The sequence below is a fragment of the Vigna umbellata genome, chromosome 4 (genome assembly GCF_029865625.1).
Source record: "Vigna umbellata cultivar VRB3 chromosome 4, Vumbellata_1.0, whole genome shotgun sequence".
Taxonomy (NCBI): Eukaryota; Viridiplantae; Streptophyta; class Magnoliopsida; order Fabales; family Fabaceae; genus Vigna; species Vigna umbellata.
This window is the reverse complement of record NC_142168.1, coordinates 51,101,709-51,127,812: the sequence shown is the minus strand read 5'-3', so window position 1 is coordinate 51,127,812 and position 26,104 is coordinate 51,101,709. Positions and strand designations below refer to the sequence as shown.

General features: G+C 34.4%; 2 protein-coding genes, 1 non-coding gene and 1 pseudogene across 4 annotated transcripts; 1 reads left to right on the top strand and 3 right to left on the bottom strand.

Moving 5' to 3' along the window:
• On the top strand, nucleotides 1-5,518 carry LOC124819696 (uncharacterized). The gene is made up of 6 exons (XM_047291256.2): nucleotides 1-343; nucleotides 863-995; nucleotides 1,123-1,226; nucleotides 3,589-3,760; nucleotides 3,870-4,010; nucleotides 4,104-5,518. The coding sequence occupies exons 1-6, from the start codon at nucleotides 294-296 to the stop codon at nucleotides 5,079-5,081; spliced, it is 1,578 nt and encodes a 525-aa protein (XP_047147212.2). The 5' UTR covers nucleotides 1-293; the 3' UTR covers nucleotides 5,082-5,518.
• Nucleotides 5,519-12,377: 6,859 nt separating this feature from the next.
• On the bottom strand, nucleotides 12,378-16,698 carry LOC124819697 (pentatricopeptide repeat-containing protein At2g13600 pseudogene; annotated as a pseudogene). The gene is made up of 2 exons (XR_015785670.1): nucleotides 13,663-16,698; nucleotides 12,378-12,969 (listed from the first exon to the last, which is right to left on the bottom strand). The product of XR_015785670.1 is annotated as a pentatricopeptide repeat-containing protein At2g13600 pseudogene (transcript).
• Nucleotides 16,699-17,303: 605 nt separating this feature from the next.
• LOC148200534 (mitogen-activated protein kinase kinase kinase 1-like) lies at nucleotides 17,304-23,052 on the bottom strand. The gene is made up of 6 exons (XM_088112977.1): nucleotides 22,339-23,052; nucleotides 21,006-21,090; nucleotides 20,107-20,225; nucleotides 19,764-19,846; nucleotides 17,447-17,505; nucleotides 17,304-17,333 (listed from the first exon to the last, which is right to left on the bottom strand). The coding sequence occupies exons 1-6, from the start codon at nucleotides 22,587-22,589 to the stop codon at nucleotides 17,304-17,306; spliced, it is 627 nt and encodes a 208-aa protein (XP_087969103.1). The 5' UTR covers nucleotides 22,590-23,052.
• Nucleotides 23,053-23,665: 613 nt separating this feature from the next.
• LOC148200533 (small nucleolar RNA R71) lies at nucleotides 23,666-23,772 on the bottom strand. The gene has a single exon (XR_015786453.1). It is a non-coding gene; the product is annotated as a small nucleolar RNA R71 (small nucleolar RNA).
• Between the last annotated feature and the right edge of the window lie 2,332 nt (nucleotides 23,773-26,104).

The following is a 26,104-nucleotide window of genomic DNA, read 5'->3' as shown; positions in this document are numbered from 1 at the left end:
AGTTCAATTTTCACACTTTCATCGATCCTTCTTCAGAAACCAAAACCTTCCTCGTTAAGGAAGAGCAGTTGGTATTCATCACATATAATCTCCTTTTCTTTCACTATTTTTCATTCTCACGCACTCACCGATTTGTTTTTGTAGTTCAATTTAAATTGATAAAAAAAGTTAGGAACCTTAAATTTCCAAGCTAGCTGTCTTCAACAAAACCCACTGCAATCCTCTGTTTTTGGGGGTTTCTGGGATTTTGTTTTCCTGTGATTTAGGGTTTGATCCTGATCGAAACCTACACCATGGCCATGTTCGATTCCCTCTTCAACAAAGGTTTTAAGGCTGCCAAATGGTACTGTTTGCTTATTTTGTTTCGTTCTGTATGTAATCTAGCTGTTTTCTTTTTCTTTTGAAATTGTATGTTTTTGGTACTACTCTGGATCATTTGGCCTAGTTGTGCTATTTGGGATAGTTTGTATTCGTGAATTTTCCCCCTTTATTTACTAAGTAACTAGATATTGCTTATGACGTTTTTTTTTCTTATGGTTTAATTGTTCATTTATGAATTACCGGATTGTGCTTCAGTTTGACTTAAATTATTCTGTTTATTGCATAAGCTGGTTTAAACCAACATTATATATTGCCGTAAACTGTAACTGTAATTGTGAGTTATCCCAAAAAACCTTGTTGTGGCCGAAATCACGGTGGCGGGCAGATTGTTTTTAATAAAACCTTGATCTGGTCAACAGCTCTTTTGTGGTGTTTCATTTTATTCTTTTATCATTGTTGTCGTTACTATTGCTTTCATTGTTGTATTTTTGGTGTTTAATTTGGTTGTAACCGATCTGTTTGCCAATGTTCACACTTTCAGTAAAACACTGCTGAAACTGACAATTCCCCGAATAAAGCTGTTAAGAAACAGAAGAGAGATTCAGTTAAAGAATATGCGGCGTGACATCGCCAAGCTACTTGAGACTGGCCAAGAAGCCACAGCTCGTATTAGGGTAAGCCTGCATCTGATTTTTTTCTTTTTTTTTAAATGTTAGTATTTTGAGCCAATGAGGAAAGTAAGAAAATCATTTTGGTACTTTTTCTTTGGTAGTTCTGTTCTTGATGTGGTCATATGTGCAGGTAGAACATATTATCAGAGAGGAGAATATGATGGCTGCCCAAGAAATCATTGAACTCTTTTGTGAACTTATTGCTGTCCGTCTTCCAATAATTGAATCTCAAAGGTAGTCTACACATGAAACCGAAATCTGCTTGCCTAGCTTAGTTTCTGTCTGAATTTGTGTGATATGTCCATTTGACTTTTGCATTCAGGCTAGTCACTAGTAAATCTTGTGTGGATGACAATGTTGGTATATTATTCAGATTGATTTTTCCAAAAATGTTACTTTGTTCTACTAATCTAACTAATCAGTAACTGGGAGGATCAATTTGTTTGTTTGTAGTCAAGACCTACAGTATGCAATGTAAAAGCCACTTTGTTTGAGGGATTGTTTGGCTGTAAACTCAGAAGAATGATGAGTATTTTCAGCATTTTGGTTGAGGGAGTGTTCTTAAACAATGAATTTGTCCAAGGTGTAATATGATTTAAAACTAGTTTGAACAGATTTATCAATTAATTGATAAATGCTTGGGCATAATTTTGTGATCCCATTGTCTCAGTGCCTATGACACTCAAATGAAAAATCTATTCGAAACTATAAAATGAGTGATGCTTTGGCTTTTGGACAGTGAAGTGCCAACGAGAACAAAAGTAATTGTAGCAGGGATGAGAATACTGAGGTGATTGAGTGGATAATTGGAAATACAAGAAAATGTAAAATTACAAATGATCTGCATCAAAGAAATTCTGAGTAGTCCCTATTGATGATGGAAATTTGTGAGGCAATCTGGTTGTGTGAGGAGAAGACCAACAGGAACACTAGTGAGAAAAAGGGTTTGAATTCAATATAATGTGGTAGGGGAAGACCTAAGAAAACATTACATTAAACCATTAAAAAGGACTTGCTAGAAGTTTTTGCTGAGAATTTTCTTTTTGATATAATTCAATGCTTTTAACTGATGATCCATCTTGTAGGTTTTACTTGCAGCCGAGTTATGTATTTATATTTTCAGCCACAACCAATTTTATTAAGAAACTATCCCAATTATCATGATCATTAGCTGTGTGAACATCACTTATTTTGTTAACTATTGTACTGCCCTAATTATCAAATTTTACCACTACATATCTCTACAAGTGAAAGTAGGTCCCTGGGGTTGTCAATTGCTGTGTATCAGTGACTATAATCCTCATCACTCTTTCACTCACCCTTCACTTGTTAATTGTCAATAATGCAGTTTTTATTTTTCTGATTCAGCTTGAAAATTTCTTAATAATTCAAAAAATATAACTCTCAACCTCTTTGGGAGGTGGGAACTTGGGGTAGGTTTTTTTAGCTTCTTTATGGGTGTCAACTTTCTTTTTAGGGAGTACCTTTGTTTGATATGATAAGATTCTAGATTGCTTTTTGAGGTTTTCAATTTTCTTTTATTGCTTGTGTTCATGGTTCTAGGAGGCTTCTAATACTCTGGATATGTACTTTTCTTACTTAAATTTAGTTTTGAAAAATTACACTGACCTCCTTAGGTTTCGGAAACATATGCAAACACTCCTTGATGATATATTATGGGGCTCTTAGTAGAATTTACAGATTCTTCTTTTTGGAGAAAATAATAAAGAGAATTCCGTAGTGCATCATAGTTGTGCCTCACTACAACATACTAAATTTTATGTATGTTGTCCTACTGCTCTTTATTTATTTTGCTTCTTCTGATGTCTTATTATTGTATGTAGAATTTTGAAATTACCTCCTTTGTTTCCATGGACAGCATGCATACACACCAAATAAAGGTTGTCAAACATGGAAGGAAAATATGCAATTGCTAAGAAGCATGCATATGCTTTGGTTCTGTTTGAAGAAACTTCTCCATAAATACGTATATGAGAGAAAATAAGAAAAACAATTAAAATGTTTTTCCTTAAGTTAAAATTAGTTAATGTGTAACTAATTTAATTAAGTTATTTCCTATTAGTTTCTCAAAAACCTTATTTTTAACTTGTAGATAAGCTAATTTTGGTTTATGAAAAATTAATTTCAGCTTACAGAAAAAAAAACTAATTTCCTTTTTCTTCTTAGCTTTCTCTCGTAGAGGTGCTAATGCAGACGTTTCTTCCAAAAACACATAGCCATGAACTGGAATTCGGTACATGTACATTGTAGGAGTACTTGTCTTTAAGTATTTTTTCAAGATAGTTAGTAAAGTAAGTTATGTTTGGCTGATCAGTTACAGACCTACTCCTGAGTAGTTGTTGTCAATGCTATTATAAACTTCATATAGTATGTATTTTTTGCTATTAGTATCATTGGGCAGACTAGGAAGTTTTATCGTCATCTTTTTAAGTGTGTGATAAGTCCAAAAAAGTGGCCAATGGATTAATAAGTGTATGTTCTGATTAAGACCATGATCATTCTTCTAAGGAAAGTATAGCTATAAAATCTCAATCATTATTCTCTAGTTATGTATCAATGTTCGCAATATTTTCAGGGAATGTCCACTTGATTTGAAGGAAGCCATATCTAGTGTATGTTTTGCTGCACCAAGGTGTGCAGATCTGCCAGAGTTGTTGCAGGTTCAGATGCTATTTGCTGCCAAATATGGGAAGGAATTTTTATCTGCTGCAACTGAGCTCAGGCCAGACTGTGGTGTTAATCGCCAGGTTCCATGAATTTTTCATGCTGTTAATTTTTTCTTCTCTTGTTGCTAAACTTTTTATACAGAAAGCCATTTTATTTTCATGACATTCTCCATGTGAATTTCAATTGCAGTTAATAGAGCTACTTTCAATCCGTGCTCCTTCACCAGAAAAGAAACTGAACCTTCTGAAAGAAATTGCTGTTGAGCATGATTTAGAATGGGACCCAGCAGCATCAGAAACTGAGTTCTTTAAAAAACATGAAGATTTATTGGTAAGTATTAAGTTGTAATGACTAACTAGAAAAAAATTGGCAATGATTTAGTAAAGCACCATTATCTTGCATTATAAGTTCTTTCCTTTTCAGAATGGCCCCACCCAATTCTATAGTGGGTCTAAGTTGCCCCTTCCTGATGAAAAACCACACGAAGAGATGTACTCTGCTCATGAAACACCCAATAAAGAAGAACCTGATTCTGATTCTGGCTCTGATACATTAGAATTTCCTGAAGTTCCTAAAGTATCAGTCCGGCCTAACGCAAATGTTGCCACAGCTCCAGAAATGGTTACACATCTGACTATGGAACCCCTTGATGTTGATCTTGATTCATCAAGCAATTCCGGAGATTTTGAAGATGTCAAGCAGGAGCAAGTTGAAGATAGATCAACAGTTCACAAAGATGAACCCCATACTTCAATTGCCAAAGAGAATATACAGTTCGTGCCATTCATCTCTCCTCCAGCATTATCATCTGGATCATTTTCTGCAAGACCCAGTGAATCATCTCCCACCTTGTCAAGCGCAAAACCGGAACCCAATGTGGACTTACAGGATGTGTTGGCTGCAGCCCATGCTGCTGCAGAAACTGCTGAACGGGCTGCAGCTGCAGCTCGCACAGCAGCTAGTCTTGCTCAAGTCCGTATTAATGAGCTGACTAAGAAGAGAAGTGATGAACGTGTATCAGACAGCAGCTCCGAGAACCCATTTTATGCTGGTGGTGATAAGGAATCTCCAACAAAAGAAAAACATTTCACAGGGCAAAGTCCTGCAGGTAACTCTGATGTCCATAATACAAAAGATCTTGAACATTACCAGGATGATTATACTTCCCCAGGCTCTCATTCATCAAGCTTTCCTTCCTTTGATACACTCAAGGAAGATTTTGGTTCCTCCCTGCCCCGTAATCACGTACTGAATGACAACTCCTCTAGTCACCAGCCCAAGAGATTACCTTCAATGGACGATGATTCATACTTCTCATACCCCAACTTATTTACCTCTCAAAACTCGAGTGTTGGATCTCAGACTCATTCAGATAATAGCCGTGCCCCTCATGATCTGTGATAGCGAATTTCATCCGGCCACACATTTCTTTATATGAGAATCTTAAGTCTTGCTCACGAGTGTGTTTTATACCTGCAATAAGTACTTTATTTTTTTCATATTTTCAAAGAGCATGCGATCCCAGGCTTTGTTGTCTACACAGTTCATACCAGGCCACTTTGTACGATGACGGTGCTGCCACTGTGTAATTGCTTTTAGTTCAGAAGCGTTACTGTTTGTGGCTGTGGCTACAATCACTGTATAAATCTTATATTGTTGGAATACAAGCACCCAGCTTTACATTTTTTTTTTCATTTTGTTTCCAGGAAAGCAAGACAGCATATATATAAGTTAGGTCACCGGAGGATATTAGACATGTAATACATTTAGAACTTCATTTGTAATTTTGTGATATGGTAGCATGAGTGTGGAATATATCACTTCATTAGTTTTATTCATGATGTTTTGTAACAAATGAGCTTTATTGTTCATGTCTCTTTCCAAATCTGTTAGATATGCATCATTTGGCAATAAATTATTTTTAATATTCCAAGTCTCTTAACCATTAAAATGGTTCAAAATATCACAGGAAAGATCTTATCATGGTCTTGGAAACGAGTACGTATCATTTTCAGTGCCATTTTATTGGGTAACGGTACTCGAAATTCTTGAGTATAGATATATTTAATAATGTCAAACTCAAAAATTTACGTAAAATAATGAGTTTAGTAAATTTGATTCATAAGTAAAAATTTACTTTATATTAAAAAAATAATAATTTGAATAATATCCTAATTTAAATAAGTTCATAAAATTATATAAATTTAAATAAATAAGTTCATATAAATATTATAAATCATAAATTGAAATGTTAAAGTATCCATTTCTAATCATCTATTATTAATGACATAATCATTTTCGTCATCATCTTCATCTAAATCTTTTTTTCATGAATATTGTGTATCTTCATTGTTCCCAAATGTTATTCTTTTCGTCATTATTTTCATCTAAATATTTTTCTGATGAATATTGTGCATCTTCATTGTTCACAAATGTTAAGTTATCAAGATTAAGAGAATCTAAAATGAGATTTGCTATTGCTCCATCTAAGTGAACATTTTCACCTTTAACTTGCCCAATCTCAACAACATCATTTTCCTCTTCAGTTATCCATTCATCATCTGATTTAATGTCATCAAACACAAGAGTAACAATTTTTCAAATTTGTATACTTTTCAACTTGTAGTTATACATCAAATAAACTAAATCATTCATCTTTTTTTTATGCAAATGATTCCTTCTTTTTTTATGAATCTAAAATGAAATAAAATATTTTTAGTAAAGATATAAACATAATAAAGAAAACCATAAATTAAAAATAATTAAATTACCATTTCAAATGAGTTTCAATTACACTCACATCGAAAAGAAGTACAAGTCAAGCTTAGAATTCGAATAGAAAATCTTTTCAACTCCGGAGTTCCATTACCAAACATCTCTCACCATTACCCATGATTCAATTCTTTCATGCATTCCTTTGCATCTTCCATTCCAAAAAGCCCTTTAGCATAAGAAATTCAACAATTTGTAAATTAATTTTTTTTCTTTCTACCATATCTGGTACCAATCTTCTCATGTACATATATAATCATTCTTTCACCTCTCCACCATTATCACATCTAAAGTTAGGTTCTTAGTGGAAATGAGGTTAAAGAAATAGGCAGCTGCATGCAAAGTCTTATGAAGTTGATTATCTCATAGAACATCAATTACTCTCCAAACCTTTTCATAACTACATATAATTACCAAACCAATTATGCTATATTAGAAATAATTTCGCACATAAATAATTAAACTTTGAATGAGTAAAGTTTGAAATTTTACCTCTTTTTGACATTTATAAAGTTCGACCTAATCTTCTCTTTTGCACAATCCATCTCTTTATAAATGAAACTCATTGTGGGTTTTACATATGAGTGCACTGATAGGGGTACAAATTTTAGGCATATGGATACATTCTTCCAAAATTGGCTATCTAATACCACATGTTCTACTCTTCTCCTCTCTTGGGAAGTTCTAAACTTTCTTGCCTTCCACTCCTTAGAGTTAAACATGGACAACAATGATGCCTTCAATTCATGAAGACAAGCAAGAGTCAAATAAGTCATGGCAAATCTAATCACACCTTGTCTTATGAAGTCTCTACCTTTAGTGAACTTTTTCAATAAGGAAATCGACCTTGATCTTCCATAAATGTAAGTGCTAATCTTTCTTCCCTTCTTAATTGTCAATTCATGGACCTTCAAACTTTTTTCAAAATCTTCAAATATCAATACAGTGTGCTACACATGCAGTCCAATACAATTTTTCTCTTTCTTTGCATCAACAATCCTCAAACTGCCTTGAAATTTGTAGGATTATCAATGACAACTTGAACAACATTTTATTCTCCAACAAACCCGACAACATCATCTAACATTTTGAAAACTTTATCAGATGTTTTTTATAGTCTGAAGTGTCATGTGAATAAATAAAAATCGTCCCTTTAAGACTATTCACCAAAAAGTTGCAAATAGAACGTCTTTTCCCACCCGTCCAACCATCAGAAATAATTGTACATCTAGTTCTTTTCCACTCTTCTTTATAATTCTCAAGGATTGCATCTCTGTTTTGTTCACAACTTGTTTCAATAGTTTTTCTCTAATATTATGATAAGATGGTGATTTGTATCCAACTCCATACTTACCAATCATTTCACACATTTTTGTAAATGTTGGATTTCTAATTACATTTAAAAGGAATGACACTAGTGTAAGAGAGTTCAGCCACTGGAGCATCAACTTTTTTTTTATATCATTTTTTCATCATTTGATTTATAGTTTCTTGGACCCCCCTTGCTAGTAGTAGCAACTTTTGTTTTCCTTTAAAATTGAATACCCTACCTTCTCCTTCAACACTCTCACTTTCCTCATCGTCTTCACCAATGATATTTAACTTTCTTCTGTTTGATGAAACATTCTTAGCTTCAATAACTATTTTGATCATCAATTTTTTTATTTCATCCGAAACAGAAGCACAAGGTTTAGAATCCTCCTTAGTTCATGCAAGATGATGTTTAAATCTAAATATATCTCCACTCACAATCTTTGAGCAATAGTTACATTTAACTTTTCTTCCATTATCGTTAGCCTAGAGCATTTTTACTTCTATTCTTAACGGATGAAGATGCACTTGTATTAATTTCCATTGAATTTGATGCACTTCCAAACATGATGCTCTAACTTTTTTCACTAAAAAAACAAAAAGAAAAAACCATGGCAGAATAGGACTCAGGCTTTACTTTAGTATTAAATATTTTCATTTACATACTAAAATAAAAAACACAAAACCACTGCAGAGACGCACAAACAATGATTTCATTACTTTAATAAAACCATAAGGATTTAATTTATTTAATAAAAGCACAAACAATTGCATTTTGAGGTAGTGACATTCAGGGGCTATAATGTTAAAATAAAAAACCTTCACTCACCACCACATGCAGTGCTCGAAGGTAAGTGAGACCAAGAGTTGTGGCAGTGAGCACGACGACGAATGGCCGATCACGAGCCAGGCAAACTGTGAGCGTGAACCAGGCGAACAATTAATGAATGAAGTGTGCGACGGTGAGCCAACAAAGTGTGACCACAAACACGACGATGACCTACCGAAACATGATGGTATGGAGAAGGAGAAGGCCACAGACAAAGACACACGACAACGGCACACAATGGTGGAATGAAGCACAAAGAAAATGAAGAAAATGAAGAAAAAGTGGTGGAGTCCTAATCAGGTCATTAAACATTAAACTCAAAATGACTTTCTCTTTGTTTTTCAGTTCTCCTTATTTCAAACTCGCAAAATTGCGATTCTACACCATCCCACCGAGTTTAGTTATGATTCCATCGAATTTACTTGAAAATCGAGTTTATTTGCGAGTTAACTCAAAAGACAAGACTGAGAATATAAACTCATCAAAGTTATTGATAGGTTCCTAAATTGGGAACCTAATCAAGTACTTTCTTTCTCACCAAAAGACACAAGAAAGATAGGAAAAACTAATATTATTCACAGAAAGAATGTTATGTACAACTGAATACAGAGGCTTAACCCTCTTCACAGGTCAATACCTGTCAACAAAGATCTCTCAAAAAGTCCCTTCTAACTATCCAAACAATCTATTTATACAGTTCCTCTACCTTCTATCCTAATCACATTTCCCATTATATCCTTGTATCCCAAATACCCTATATCCTAACAGTTAACGAATTAACTCATAACCATGATATATATATATATATATATTTATTGAGTTAAAGTTTGGTTCTGTATTTGGACCATAAAAAAATAATTATTGCAAATACAATTTATTAGACTTCAAACAATATTTACAAGGGTTTTCTTCCTGTATTTCCAAGTTTTCTTTTTCACCTCCAAACCTTTCTAAATGCCTAAATTGTCATTCTAATTAGGGTTAAAAAAAAAATCCTCTTTCCTATATTTATCTCATCCTCGTATTCTTATTGTCATACTTCTAACCTAACGTCACATTTCAAATTTTTCTCTTCTTTACTTTCCACCCCCCTTCACCATGTTATTGTTCCTCTAACCAGATTTTTTCATATTTGCACCAAAGTTCATCAACACATGTACACCACACATTCATCCACTCCAAGGTACACATTCCTTTAGATTTCTCCATTTATAGTTCATTTAAAAGGTTTAGTATAATGTATATGAACATATAAATTGGGGATTTAGGTTCTAAGATTACGGATTTGGGGAAATAAGGTTCACTGGATTTTGAAATCCGATTGAGGATTTTATAGGATTTCGAAATCTAATTAAAGGAATATCCTTAATCATATTTTGAAAACTGTTTGAAGTGTTTATATAACTGGATTAAGTGACCTGTGAGTATCCATATTGTTTAGTGGAGCAAGTGAGACTCATAAAGCTTAGAGAAGAGTTTGAGTAGCTCGGTAGATCAGGTAAATAGATAGGATAAGTTGATGGAGAAAGTGAGAAGCTCATATAGCTTAGTTGTTCACTTGTATAACTCAGATCAAATCCGGGAGAAATGAATACTAGATTTTCAAATTCGGGAGAAACTTGACCAGATTTCAAAATCCAGTAAGTACCTAAATTGAATTTTGAAATCGAATGAGTTTTTAAATTGGATTTCAAAAAAATCGATGAATTTCCTTAACCGAATTTTGAAATCTGGTGAGTTTCTAAACTGTATTTCGAAATCCGGTGAGTTGCTATACTATATTTTGAAATTTAGTTAGTTCCTAAATTGGATTTCGAAAATTCTCTAAGTTTACTTAACCATATTTCAAAATCTTATACTTGCAAAATATAATAAAAATAAATATAAATTTTAAAGGAAATAAATATAAAATTTCAAACCAAAGTTAACCAACAAAAATAAGTATACTTGAAAAATGAATGTAATAAGATGAAATATAGATGTTGTAGTAAATGCATTTTAGTAAGTAGTAATTACTATTTCACCGATTTTTTTTGTCATATATATATATATATATATATATATATATATATATATATATATATATATATACCAAGGTGAAATTTCTTCACAACAAGAAGAAAGTCCTTATTTATAACATAATCAACTTGTTGCTTAATAGTGGCAGTAAAGTTAAAGGGTTAAATATGTTTTTGATCTGTAAACTATCACCCATTTTCACTTTTTGTCCCTCGTTCAAACTTTGATCCATTTTCATTTCTATTTTTGTAGAAAGCCACTGATTTAGTTCTCCATAACCAATGTCTTTAGTTTTTTTTCTGATGTGGCAAACAATATGCCCCCTTTAAAACATGCGTGTTATGTCCCAAGGTCAACAAGATAGCTCGGTGGAAAATAGCGTGTCATGTCCCATCCCAATAAGGTCGACAAGACATCTAGATAGCTTGACGAGACATCCCTAAAGCTCGGAAGGTGAATCAAGAAGTCATATAGCTCAATGCGAAGTCCAGACAACACGATAAGAGGAATGAAGAACTCAGATAGCTTAGTGAAAAGCTCAGATAGCTCGTTAAAGTACATAGAAAACTCAAATAACTCAGTGGGAGTTCTAGATAGCTCAGTAAGGTGTATTGAGAACTCAAATAACTTGTCACATCAGAAAAAAACAACTAATGATGTTGGTCAATGGGGGATAAATTCGTGTCTTTCTAAGAAGAGAGGAACGAAAATGGATCAAAGTTTGGAAGAGGAACGAAAAATAAAAAATGTGTGAAAGTTTAGGTGCCAAAAACATATATAACCCAATAATATACAATAATGTAATATGTTAAAAAGTAATTTTTAATAAAAATATCACTATAACATTTATACAAATAACAAATTTGGTTTCAATTTGGAAATGGATAATATTGTTTTATTTTAAAAAAAAATTGAGACTAAATTGAATCAAAGAAACATATATATGGACTAAATTGAAATTAAGACAATGATACTTAACACTAAAACATGAAATTGACCTGACACATGACACTTTTAGTGTCACGTGTCACACTAGGACCTAAATGTGGACAACAAAAGATTAAAAAAACAAATAAAAGACACATATTGACACATGTCATTAATGTCATGAGTAAGTTTTTTTAAAATTTACACTTTTTTAAAAGTTGGTCACAATTGAAACAAAAAAATTAGCAGACCAACTTAAAATTTTCCAACCAAAGTGAAAACAAAGTAAATAGCTAAACCTAAAATTAAATTTAAAAAATATATTTTATTTTTATTTCTTAAAATAATATTATTTATAAATTGTTTATACTATCATATAAAAAATTTTCTCACTAAAGAGTTTTTTTCACTATTTCATCTATTTAAATTATTTTAACTGATTTACTGTAAAAATAGAAATATGTATATCCTTTAATATATAATAAATTATTGTTTTAGATCTTACATAACACTATTAGCATTTAAAATTTAAAATTAAATTGCGGGGCAAATACATTTTTTCCTTCCACAGTGGCAACTTTCTATTCACATTGCATCTTTCACTTTTTTTAAAATAAATATTAATGAGCAATTTTTTCATTCTAATTAATGTCTCTTACCATGATAACCTAATATAACATAACAAATACCACATGTTAGACCGAGTTACTATTTGATGGTTCAAGATTATTCCAAATTTCAGTATCTTTTAGAATATCAGATATGTTTAATTTATAAATCTTAGAAAAAAGCTTAACAAAACTTGTATCCACAATACAAATATTAACAATTAACTCACTGTATAACAAAAGAAAAATCCACACACAGGTCAACATAACTAATTATGATAACTAAACAAAAACTAACTAATTTGAAACACAAAACATTCATCGCAGAAGGAAGACTTATAAGGAAACTATTGCACAATCAAACTAATAAAGGAAAAAACTCAGAAAAATAAACATAACAGGTCTGCCATTTACCATATAATCTGATGCACTGAAAATTGTTTGCGCTCGTTTCCTATTCCTATTCACAAAAGAATATACCGAATTTTCAAGGTCTTTAGAAAACAAAGCTCTTCCTTTAGGACGCCGAGGCTGGGTTCAGGGTTTTGAAACACTTATAAGGAAACTATTCTTCTTCTAACAAACTCTGTACTTCTACAATAGCAACAACAATAAAAAGAAAATGAAGAAGGAATGCTTGAACAAGGGTTTTAGGGAGCATACAACTTTTGGCATACGATCAACTTTCTTCGTTTCTATTTCCATTGGAATTAAAAAGCAGTGGCTCACTGGAATTGATAAATTTTTCATGGGTTGATGACTTGACCTTTGTCCACTGGGAAAGTAGTGCAAATTGGGTGTACAGATCTTGGGTTGGGTCGACCTATCATTATCTAACTCAATACAAGCACCACACAGTAAAAGAGATGTGAACAAATAGAGATAAGGCACCAAGTAACATCTAAGTGAGACACCACATTTAAAGTATTGAAAGCTGTACTAGCACATGTGATTCAACTGTAAGGAAAGAAAGTTAAATAGTTATGGAATTAACTCCCTCTTCGCTCAATCTACAACTTTCAAACACGATTAGTTAAGCAATTTATATATTTATGTTCTGATAGAAACTCATACAAACACACAAACAAACTCAACAGAAATACTGTATAACCTCTCTTTGTATTATCAAAGAATACAAAGTACAACGAATGATGAGAGCTTAACCTCCCCCTTACCGGATTAAAGAATTCCTGTCAGACTAATACTTGATCCAAAAACCCCCCTTACAATTATACAAGACCTATTTATACAACCCCTTCCCGCCTTTCCTAACTGTCAAGGCAGTTAGGCTAACTAATGTTTCTTTCTTCTTTCATACACTCTTAACCTCCTAACATGCTCTGTCAAATTGCTAGCAGTTATATGCAAAAGTGTTATTTAATTTAGATAAAAGGTTAACAATATTGGTATAGTGAACAAACTATTTTCAAATAATGGTTGCCAGATTTTGAGAAGGAAAAGCGTATAAGTAGAAGCAATGGGAGGGTTAGTAGGTATGGAAAAGAATAATGTGTACCTCAACTACCAATAGTCTCCACAGGAGCAAAACCCATCCTTGAAATGATGAAATCGATATCGATCTCTCATTATAAGCTCCCTTGAGGTGACCAAAGACAACAACTTTATTACCAAGTGACAATCGTTGCACACGCGAAGATTCTTCATTACATGTATAGGCATCCAAGATGGTAAACTAAGCAACCCAAAAGCAAAAGCAAGCTTTTCACTATGGTACCTTTTACTCCTATGAGCAGAAGAGACAACACTAACATATCTTCCAGTATCTTCTACTTTCTTCATCATCTCCTCCAGTTTTATATAAACCTCCTTTATCTGTGGATGACTGGTATAATCTGCAGTGAACACATGTACCCTGTTATCAACCTCAATCCAGCTACAACCTGGACTCTTTCGAATTCCTTTAACTTTCATCAACTTTCTCATATCAGCAACATTTTCTAACTCCCCTGACTCGGCGTATATATTTGCTAGAAGAACATAACCTCCAGAATCTTCAACATTTAATTCCATCAACTTCTTCACGGCTGTTTCAGCTAGTCTTGAATCATGATGGATTCGGCATGCTCCTAGTAGAGCACTCCAAACTGTGGCATTTGGATAAAAAGGCATTCCATCTATTAAATTCTTGGCCTGGTCTAGTAACCCTGCTCGACCAAGCAGATCTACCATACAAGCAAAGTGCTCATTTGTTGGAGAAATGGCAAACACTTGAGTCATGGACTCGTAATAATGTTTCCCTTCAGCTACAAGCCCCATGTGGCTGCACCCAGATAAAACAGCAACGTAGCTTATATGGTCAGGTTTGCACCCTGTCCTCAACATATCCTCAAATGTTTCAATTACTTTGTTGCCTAAACCATTTTGTGCAAATGCTGCCATCATGGCATTCCAGGAAATCAGGCTTTTCACATGTATTGAGTCAAAAACATATTGTGCTTCTTTGACTTGCCCACATCTTGAATACATAGTGACAATACTATTTGCAACAGAAACATCCGAACTGAGCCCAAACTTCATGGCATGAGATATGACTTGTGTCCCAAGTTTTACAATTGCCAAGTCAGCACATGCCCGGATAGAGGTTGCAAAAGTGACCCAATCCGGTTTAACTTCTTTGCTTTTCATCATCAAAACATATAATTTTATCCCTTCTTCTGTAAACCCATGCTGGACATACGTGCTTAACATGGAATTCCAAGTTATGACGTTTCGCTCAGGCATAATATCAAAACATTGGCGTGCCATGTCAATGTCTCCGTTTTGAGAGAATGCATTGATCATGGCTGTCCATGATATGATATCTCTAAGCGGCATCAATCTAAATGCAAGGCTAGCTTTCTCAGTATCACCACACTTGCCATACATTGTAATGATTGCGTTCCCTACAGGAACAGAGGACTCCATCCCACTTTTGATTGAATATCCATGAAGTAGTTTTCCAGAGGCAACATAATTCTGACCCGAACAAACCCCAAGTACTGTGGCAATAGTAAAATCATCCAACACCACAGAATCCAATCTCATTTGGTTAAATAGTGTCAAAGCATCTTCGCCAAGTTCAAACTGTGCCACCCCAGCGATCAAACAAGTCCAAGAAACTTGATTACGTTCCCCTAAACCATTAAAAACACGTTTCGCCAGTCCCAAGCATCCACATTTGGCATACATGTCTATGAGACCGTTTCCCAAAAATAATTCCAGGCTATGTTCCATTCGAAGAATCCGAGCATGCAAATGGGCACCCCATTCTAGATCAGAAATACTGGCACATGCACTGAGTACACTACCATAAGTCATGAAATTGGGCCTAAAACCCAGATTGCACATCTCCACAAACATACTAAGACAACGGACCGCAAGACCGTGTTGAGAAAACACAGATATCAGCGTGTTCCATGAAACATTGTCACGATGAGGCATTCGGTTGAACGCCCGGAGAGCTTCAAAGGGCCCATATAATTTCGAATATCCATAAATCATACTGTTCCAACAAAACAAACTCGGGCTTTCAATGTCAAGGAAAACAGCCTCAGCCAAACGGATTAATCCGCACTTAATATACATATCAACCAGGGAGTTATGAATGCAACTGTGGGCTCCCAAATGTAACTTGACTACATGGGCGTGCAACTGAAGTGCCAATTGAGTGGAGGCAAGGCAAGCACAAGCCTTCATTGTACAAGTATAGGAAAAGGGGTCACAGTTTTGAATTTCATGACCAGAATCTCGAAGCATTGACGTAAAAGTTTTGATGCTGTGAGCAGGGAGGCCGTTCTGACAATAACCAGATATCATTGTGGTCCAAGAAACAGAGTCTCTCATTCTTGCAGGCATTTCATCAAACAAGTTCTCTGCTTCGCGCATCCGAGCAGAATAAACGAGAGCATGGAGCATGGTGTTCCAGGTAAAGGTGTTGGGGTGACTGGTCTGGCGAAAAACGCGAAAAGCATCATCGAGCATGGCGCAGCTGGAGTACATGTGCAGTAGATTGTTGAGTAAAAAAAGGGAAGCGTCCAAGCCGGAGAGTATGAGTTGGGCATGAAGTTTGCGAGCAATGAGTGGGGATTTGAGGGAAGTCCCACACAGCTTGAAGGCGTCGTAAAACTTCTTAGATAGTTGCATGTAAGACATTTGCTTTACTTGCACCACAGATAAAGTACTCGACGGAAGGTGCTGCTGCAACGCCATTTCGATGCAATCCTTAGCACTTTATGTTCATCATTTTCTCACTTTACGAACAATTCATGACTGATTGATGATGCGTCTTGTTAGAGTAAAATTGTTTTTTAAGCCACGATATTTGTGATTTTTACGAATTCTTGTATGCATCAAAGTTCTGTTTGAATGAATGATTTGTGTGAATTTCGTTATGGTGTGTATCAGATCAATAAGTTTGTGGGAAAAAAAATCACATTGTGAAATGTTGGGTTAATGTTTATTCAATAATGTGTTGTAGAGCTATAGTTACATATTATGCTCCTACGGTAAGTATAATGGAGATTTCAGTGTATGGTTTATTGAGATAATTCTGTAGGTACGTGTAGATCGAATTTTTGTTTTTCAGAAACAATTTCTATAATTTCAATGGAACGAAAACATTCAGAATTTTGAATTTTATAATTTCACAATATTTTCATAATTAAGAAGGAAACAAATTTACTTGAATCCATTGCAAAGTTGTCTTAGTCAATGATTATCTTCTCTTACATTTTTTTTAAGATAATTTCTTGATGATATAAAAATTATCAGATAGAAAGTCTCTTTAACTGTTTTTGTATCTTCTCAATGTAACTCTTGCTCGATAGGAACGGGATCCCTTTCACAAAAATCAAAATTGTTTGTTTTTTTTATGATACATTTTAATAAAATATCAAAATATCCTTTTTAAAGTAAGAACTACAAAAAAGAAGGACATTACCGAAGGCCACAATCTCTCGGAAACCGCCAGAAGCTGTCGGTAATGACCTTTTACCGACGGCTTATCGACGTCCAGATGACCGTCGATAAATCCCTTGTCGCTAACATTTACCGACGGCCTTTGGCCCTCGGTAATTACCGAGGGGCAAAAGCCTTCGGTAATTACCGAGGGGCAAAAGCCTTCGGTAATTACCAAAGGGCTGAAAAAAAAGTATAAACTCAATCTAGAACCATGGATCCAGCAACAAACTTACATTATAATTGTTACTTACTAACAACCATGTCTACACTCCATTCATACAAATGACGACCCATACCCATTTTTCAATAACTTTAATTAGAAGAGAATATTGAAGGCAAACCTCTAGGGCCATCCAGAATGTTGTTCCCTTGCATGATTTAACATCATTCAATTTGATTGCTGTTAAACTGATTTTCGTCGCGCAAAAACAGAACAAACTAAGTTTCCCCACTAATGTAGTAAAGGGACAACCTAGGTATCAATCCTCAGACTCGGTACAATTAAGCCTAAAGTGTAGAGTTAAATCTTGTATTTATTTACTATCTAATAACTACTAAAGCAAGGTGGGGAAATAGAAAATGAAACAATGAAATTAAAGAGAAAAGAATAAAGAAATCAAATCTGTATAAAAGAAAAATCAAGAAATAAAATGCAAAGAAATAAAAATAAAAAAAACTGAAACCTAAGCTAAATTATAAAGTGAATGCAAAACAAAACAGAACCTAAACTAAAATGAAAACTGAATGCAATTAGAATTAACCTATGAATGCTAACAGTTAACAGTGCAAGGAAACCAAAACTAAAACTGAACAAGATACTAAGATCCCTAAAGCAGTGGTATATACATGTATCAGAACCAAAAGAGTGGTCAGTTCAACATCTAATATACTAAACCTAGTCTATTTACAGGAAGACAAAAATCAAAGTAAGAAGTAGTGGCTAAAACAGAAATCAACTAGCAATGAAACCAAATCAGCAATACAGATCACTCTATCCTAATCTATATCATCAAATAGAAAATAGGACCAGAAATCAGAATTGAAACAAAACAAGAACAATTTTACAACACTGAAATTGAATTTAATCTGACAATTATGAAGCTTAACATCTCTCAAGAAGACCTCTTGATAAGTAATGCTCACTATGGAGTCATATTACATCCAAAACAGATGTAGAAATGTGGATGTTTTCCTTCACAAATCTCAAATAAAGTTCAATTCCAGAATTGAAATCACATACAAAAATAATAGAAGAAAAAGAATAAAAACACAAAACTGAATGAGTTTTTATTTACTGGACTCATCTTTGGCTCGAGAAGACATCTCGAAAGTGAATGCTCAAAATAGAGTCATTTGATTCCAAAAGGAAATATATAATGCAAAGAATCATAGTCCAATTCGTTTATTCATTGAAACAACACAAGAAACACACAAGCACGAAACATAACAGAATAACAAAACACTGAACATGTGAAACATCAAGAACAAAATGTATTATTAACGAGAAAAGAAAATTACAAAAATTGTACCGAATACATGGTCAATCGAAGACACCACGGGCTGTCACCACCGTGATGTGTGCTCTAAAAGCAAGGAGAACGGAAACCTACTCTATAGAAAGCGGAAAAGAACCCTAATCTACAGAGCTTAGAACTGTAAACTGAAAGTGTATCTCAAAAGTATATGAAGAAATGTTCTCTCTGTCTATTTACATGGTGAAAGCCCTTTTATATAGGGTCCGAAAAGAATGAAAGAAAAAGCAAAGGAAAAATGAAAGAGGGAACCTTCTCGACGACGCTTCCTGCTCTTGATCCAGCGGCCACTGTTCATTTGCTTCGAGCTTGCGTTTCCAGCCATTTGATCCTCTATAACGGGCAGCTCCGGTCAGCTTCTTCCTCACCGATCATCTTCTTCAGCACGTGTGCAACTTCGGTGGAGTGGCACGAGCCTCAGGTAAGTGATGTGCTCCTCTCTTCAGCTCTCGCTCTGCCCTAGCTATGGGTTTTGCTTTTCCTTTCTCCAAATGAAGTGCTCCAGCAAAGAACCCCCAAGGGAATTGCAGCTGCCAGCCTCCAAAACGACGTCGTTGCACTAACTCTACAAGCCCAATTCCAGCGCAGTGTATCAGTGCATTCCAGCAGCAATGTTGTGCACTTTCCTTACCAATCCAGCAACAGTGGCCCAATTCTTCAACTTGTAGTAGGGCCCAGCAGTGTCATCAGCGCCAACCTAGTGCCAATCTAGCAGCACAACTTCAATTAAATTGTATCTGCAGTAAAGAGAAAAAAAAATCCAAAATTAAAGAAAAGAAAAGGAAATTTAACAAAGAAATATTTTTATCAAAGATTTTCTAAGAAAACAAAATAAGATTTTCTAATTATTAAAAAAAACTAAAAATTACACCTAAAAACCTATTTTTAACTAAATTCTACAAAACTAAAGAATTAAGAGAAAAACATAAAACTAGCCTAATTCTAAGAAATTAAAAACTAAAGAAATCTAAAAAATGATTTTTAACAAAGAAAAATATGTAAATATAGAGTGTTATCAATTGCCTGAAAAACAATAAAAATAACACAATATTAGAAAATGGAAAGATAAACAACAGAAGATTATTCAGAAATGAAAGCTCGACAGGAACAAAACAAAGTCATGAACCGAGAGCCACCTTCGTCAATCCAAAATCTGAAGGCTTAACAGATCCATTCGCATCTATCAATATATTCGCACATTTAATATCCCTATAATCAGTGGAATAATTAGGTAATATATACAAAGATTGTTCATGACATTACATTAATGAAACAGAAATACAAAAAACAAAGTTATAGAAAATATGAACATACTGCACAACCCCAGAAAAGAAAACACTGATAGTTAAATTTCCAATACCAAACCCACATGTGACATGTACACATTCAACCTCTTGATCTTAACCTTGTGCAATATCGATTTTTGATATAATATATAAACATCCATTTAGGGGGATAGAAACTGTCACGTATATATTCTAAGGGATATATCTCCGGTAGAGATTTCTGGAAGAGTATATCTCTGGTAGAGATTTCTAAGGGATCCTTTAGTTACAAGCTCAATAAATATATACAGATTTGACACGTCCTGCAATAAACAACATAGTTTAAATTACAAATACAGATTTCACTAGGCATTATATAGAATCAAATATAATTAATCAACTCTCAAATGTACAGATAAGTAAATTGAGAAAGAAATCTAGAAGAAAAATACTGACATGAGAAAGTAAATTGAGAGGGACAGAAAATAATGTCACCTGTGATTGCTCCTTTGAGAATGCCACAATCTGCCATGTTACTAACATGTACTTCAAAGTTTCCATATATTGTTCTCATTAATTGTCTTTCAAGTTTAATTACAAAATTAAGTTAAATTGCATTCAAATTTGAGGACATTTAATTGGTAAAATGAGCATGCAGACTTTTTTGAAAGTACAAAATCTCCGATGCACTCTCCCAGCAGCAATGGTTAGATTGTCGTACATTTAATTGGTAAAATGAACATGCAGACTTTTGATGATTTATTGTTGCTTTTAATACGTTTAGGCTACTTACCTCCAACAATTTTACTGGAGAGTTGCTTGCAACATTTGCAAGACTCACTACTTTGCAGGATGTGTAAGCTTCCCATTTTCTTACTTTTAATACACTGATCAGTGACTATTAATTAGTATATATTATTATTTTAAGTTCCATCTTTAGCTAAAGTATTTTTTTTGCTTCTTGTCATCACATTATGCAGTCGACTAGGGGATAACAAGTTCTCTGGAAGCACTTTGTAATTAAAAGTGAAAGCACTAAACAAAAATAAGAAACATTTTTCACAAACCAAAGCAATAGAGAGAAGAGAGAAATCTCATCTCACCTGTTCCAGTTGATATACACTTTGCCTTCCCTGATTCCCCTGATCAAGTAGTGAAACTTGTTTTACAGCAAAAAAGAATCCATCTCTGCAGTGGAAATCAGAACATATAAACAAATTAACAAAAGGAATGCACAAGTAGTTAGCACTTAAGTAACTTCTAAAAGCCACCATAATGGGATCAAATATCAAATCTTGTGAACTTCAATTAATTTAGAGTTTTGAAATAGGGGCTTTGTAGGGAAACCAACCCATATAATGAAGCAATTTGAACACAAGATATACAAAAGTAGATGATAACTTAACTAAGTGGTCTAATAAACTTAGTTTGACCATTCTATGACAAAAAAAATACTCATATAATGCTTATGAGTATTTCCCAATCCGGAAGAGCAACAGAACAAATATATTTTAGCATCAAAGAGTTATGATAGTTTAGGAATGCCCCAACAGGGGCTCCATATTAAAGGAAAACTTAAACCATAAAAGCAACAAATATAAAATAATATAATCTAGAATATTTGGCAAAGAAAAAAGTTAAATCAATACTAATTATGTTTTCCATTGCTTAAAAATCAACAGCCCAAGGAGTAATGACACGGGCCAACACATGCAAAAAAGGAATGCACTAATCATAGTCTTTTTCAATAGATTGTTAACCAAAAGTACAAGACAGTTTAAAAGTTCTGTTATATATGTTCAGATATCATCTTGATTCTATTTGCATGTTTCCTTATTTCCTTAATTTATTTAGTTTCCTTAGCTTGGTCATAATTCCTGAATATTATGTGTAGAAATAACTCACCAAAACACAAAAAATCATCTTTCCTTTCATCTCAATAGATCCGATCACTTCTTCATTGTAAAAAAATTACTGTTTTGAAAAGAAAGGAAATGATTGATTATATTATTTAAGGAGCAAGACATTTTCCCAACAACCACGGCTATGCTTTAGTCCACAAACTGAAAACAATTATAGCGTACTGGTAAGCACTTTCCAACAAAATTGACATTCACATACTGTCATATGCTTTTCCAACATATTCTCATATCCAAACCTTCTGCAACTAACCTGCCAATCTCCTAATTATAACACTAACATTCCATAACATAGTATCCTACAAAGATTTCAGTAGAAAGAGAGGAATAAAATAGATGAACCGAATCCCTGAAACTGTTCTCACTGGTCCTACTATAATTATTTCTCTTTTTCTTAACCCTATTCTCTAACTCCAACACCACAGTAAACAATGAAATAAACAATAAGGCTTATCTTTCGTTTCTAACAATAACTTTGAGTGAGTATAAGCGAAGTGATGGGCTCAAAATCACTTACTCAGAAATCCCTTCATAGACATAGCCAAACGAACCACGCCCTAAAAGCTTACCCTTTTGCCAGTTACCTGCGGTAGCAGAATTAGGACCTGTGGTAGTGCTAGAAGAATCATCTTCGTTCGAAGTAGAAAACCCAGAAAACTCATCCACAATATCTACAATCCTCGCCGCGTTTTCCTCCTCTTCTCTCTCCACCCTCACTCCACCAATATCAAGGCAACAACACTGTCTAGGCTTCAGCAATATGAACATGACAGTGTGAATGAAATTCTGTGGAACTTACCTCTACCAAGATACTGCTTCACGAGCATGACAGCGACAGAAGCCCACAACGGCCCCTCCAACAAAGTCCCTCAACCTCCATACCACCAGCCCTAGCCCAAGACCAAACCACGACGAACCCTAGCCCAAAGACTCCCCAAACCACCACGCACCGTGAACGAACAGCGATCAACGCACCACTCACCATCGTGACGGGCCACCACCAGTGACTAACCGAGAAACTGAGGGAGCGTGAAGAAAGAGAGGGAAGTCTGTGGAGAAATGAATGAGACGGACGAAAGCGACGAAGCTGAAGAAAATCAAATTGAGGAACGAAAAACCCAATTTGTGACTTAAATTAGCCAGGACGTTACCGAAGGCTTAAAAGCCTTCGCTAATCATCTCAATACCGAGGGCTTCAAAGCCTTCGGTAAAATGCCGTCTGTAAATCGCGCTTTTCTAGTAAGAGAGAAATTAATTTTAATAACTCTAAAATAATCCCTATAACTTTAATATATTTATATTATAATCATCAAATTAAAATATTTACATCAAAATGATTCTTTAAATTACATTAACCAAATATTAAACTAATATAATTTAACATTCTTTCACTTGATTCATGTAATGACTTGAAGATCTAATATTAAACTTTAAGTGTGCACCATTTGTTAGAATTATCAAGTCATCATTCTTATATGAATTGAAATAATCGGATCATAGCGGACAAAAGTAATGAATGACAAGATTATTTGCATGTATCACATAATCAAACCAACTCAACATAACTTTAATCACTTTTATAGCTTTCATGTGTCTAAAAGAAACATAACATGTTATCACAATCAATAATATATGTATATAACTTAACGTAGATAACAATAAAATAATAAAGAGAAACATAACTTTAATTGAATTCACAAGTGTCATGAGCGTACAAGCATATAACTACAGTGGCTGGAAATGCCAAGCTTTGGCTAAATTCTTTTCTTGAAGGAAGTCAGACTGTTTAGGAGGACGTTGTGGCAAAGTTTTTGAATAAATCTTTCCCCCAATCCAAGATAAATAAAGGCAAACAGGAAATATCCTCCTTTCAATAAGAGCCTGAAGAGTCGTTGAGTCAAACATGGGATAGGTTCAAGGGGTTGTTGAGAAAAACTCCAATTCATGGGTTTGACGTTCCCACTCAATTAAACCTTTTCTTCGGAGGTTTAAAATCTCACACAAAGCTTACGCTAGATGCCTCAGCTGGAGGTAACATTAGGTGGAAGACACCTGATGAGGCACATGAAATAAATTAAAATATGGCATCTAGTGATAATGATGTCCAAAGTGGGAGAGTGCACACGCAAAAGAAAGGCATGTTTGAATTGCAATCCCAAGATGCCTTGTTAGCCCAAAATAAAATCATGACTCAACTGCTTGAGCCTTTGATGAAAAAGTTGTCACAACTACCCAAGGAACTCCAAACTGTATCACAGGCACAACATCATCAAACTGTGCAAGGTTGTGAACTGTGTGGTGGAGAGCACCAAAATGGACAGTGTGCTATTCAGACCAATGTAAAGGAAGAGGTAAATTACATGGGTAATCAAGGTCGTTCAGGCAATTATGAAAATTATAATCAAGGATGGAGACCTCATCCTAGCATGGGTCAGGCTAGTTCTAGTAGACCACCACAACAACAGTTTCAACAACAACCTAATCTTTCTGATAGGACATCCAAACTGGAAGAAACTATTCAACAATTCATGCAAATTTCCATATCAAATCAAAAGAGCATAGACGCTTCTATAAGGAATTTAGAAGTTCAAATGGGTCAATTGGCAAAGAAATTAGAAGATAAGCCTGTAAATACATTTGGAGCTAACACTGAACCAAATCCAAAAGATCATTGCAAAGCTATAATCACAAGGAGTGGTAAAGTGTTAGAAAGTGTAGTTGTAAATAAGGAGGATGAAAAGAAGAAATCAAGTGAAGAGCAGGAAGAGAAAGAAGAGAAAGTTGAGGAAGAAGAAGATAAAAAGAAGGAAGTGGAAGAGAATCATAAAGGAAAACAAGTTTTGAATCCTTTACCGTATCCAAAGACTTATTCTAGAAAGGAAAAGGAAAGTCAATTTTCTAGATTCATGGCTCTCTTCGAAAAGCTGGAAATCACAATTCCCTTTTCAGAAGCACTTCAACAAATGCCCTTTTATGCTAGATTTATGAAAGATTTGTTGACAAAGAAGATAAAGTATATTGAGGAAGAAACAATTGAGGTGCAAGGGAATTGTAGTGCCATCATCCAAAAACTTCTACCACCAAAATTTAAAGATCTTGGATGTTTTACTATTCCATGCACAACTAGAAAACTCTCCATTGGAAAAGCATTGATAGACTTAGGTGCAAGTATCAATTTAATGCCTTTGTCTATGTTAAAGAAAATTGGTGACATGGAAGTAAAACCAACAAGGATGACACTCCAACTAAAAGACAGGTCTGTCAAGTATCCATATGGAGTTATTGAAGATGTTTTAGTGAAAGTTGACAAATACACTTTTCTAGTGGATTTTGTTATTCTAGATATGGAGGAGGATACTGAAGTCCCCCTTATACTTGGAAGACCTTTTATGAAAGCTACTAGGGTGATAATTGATGGTCATCTGAAGGTGAGGTTACATGACGAAACTGTTACCTTTAATGTAGTGGAAGCTATGCAACACAACAAAGATAGAGGAAACTGTTTCAGAGTTGAAGTTTTGGATGATGTGGTTGAGAAAGTGAGAAGTCAGATGTATGTGAAATCTTCCTTAGAGCGTGTCTTGATAAATTCATGTGAGGAACTTACTTTAGAAGAAGAATCTGAAGTAGAGGAGATTTCACAACATCTGGAAAGATTGAAAGAAGAGAAATCCACTAATGTGAAAGTGGAAAAATTAGAAAAGGCTAACTTAGATGATCAGGAAAAGATGGAATTAAAAATGCTTCCTGATCATCTTAAGTATGTGTTTTTAGAGGAAAATTCCAAGAAGCCTATGATCAGAAGCAATTCTCTATCAAGGAGTGAAGAAGAAAAATTGGTTGAAATCTTAAAAGAGAATGAAAAGGCAATAGGTTGACATATTTCTGATTTGAAAGGTATAAGTCCAACGTATTGCATGCATAAGATTATGATGGAAGAGGACTATAAACCCATAGCATAACCACAGAGGAGATTGAATCCAACTTTGAAAGAGGTGGTGAGAAAGGAAGTACTTAAATTGCTTGAAGCAGGAATGATATATCCTATCTTTGATAGTGCTTGGGTGAGTCCTGTGCATGTTGTTCCTAAGAAAACGGGTATGAATGTTGTTCAAAATGATAAGAATGAATTAATTCCTACAAGAACAATCACAAGGTGGAGAATGTGCATTGATTATAGAAAATTAAATCAAGCCACCAGGAACGACCATTTTCCTCTCCCTTTTATGGATCAAATGTTGGAAAGGTTGGCAGGGCAAGCCTACTATTGTTTCCTGGATGGC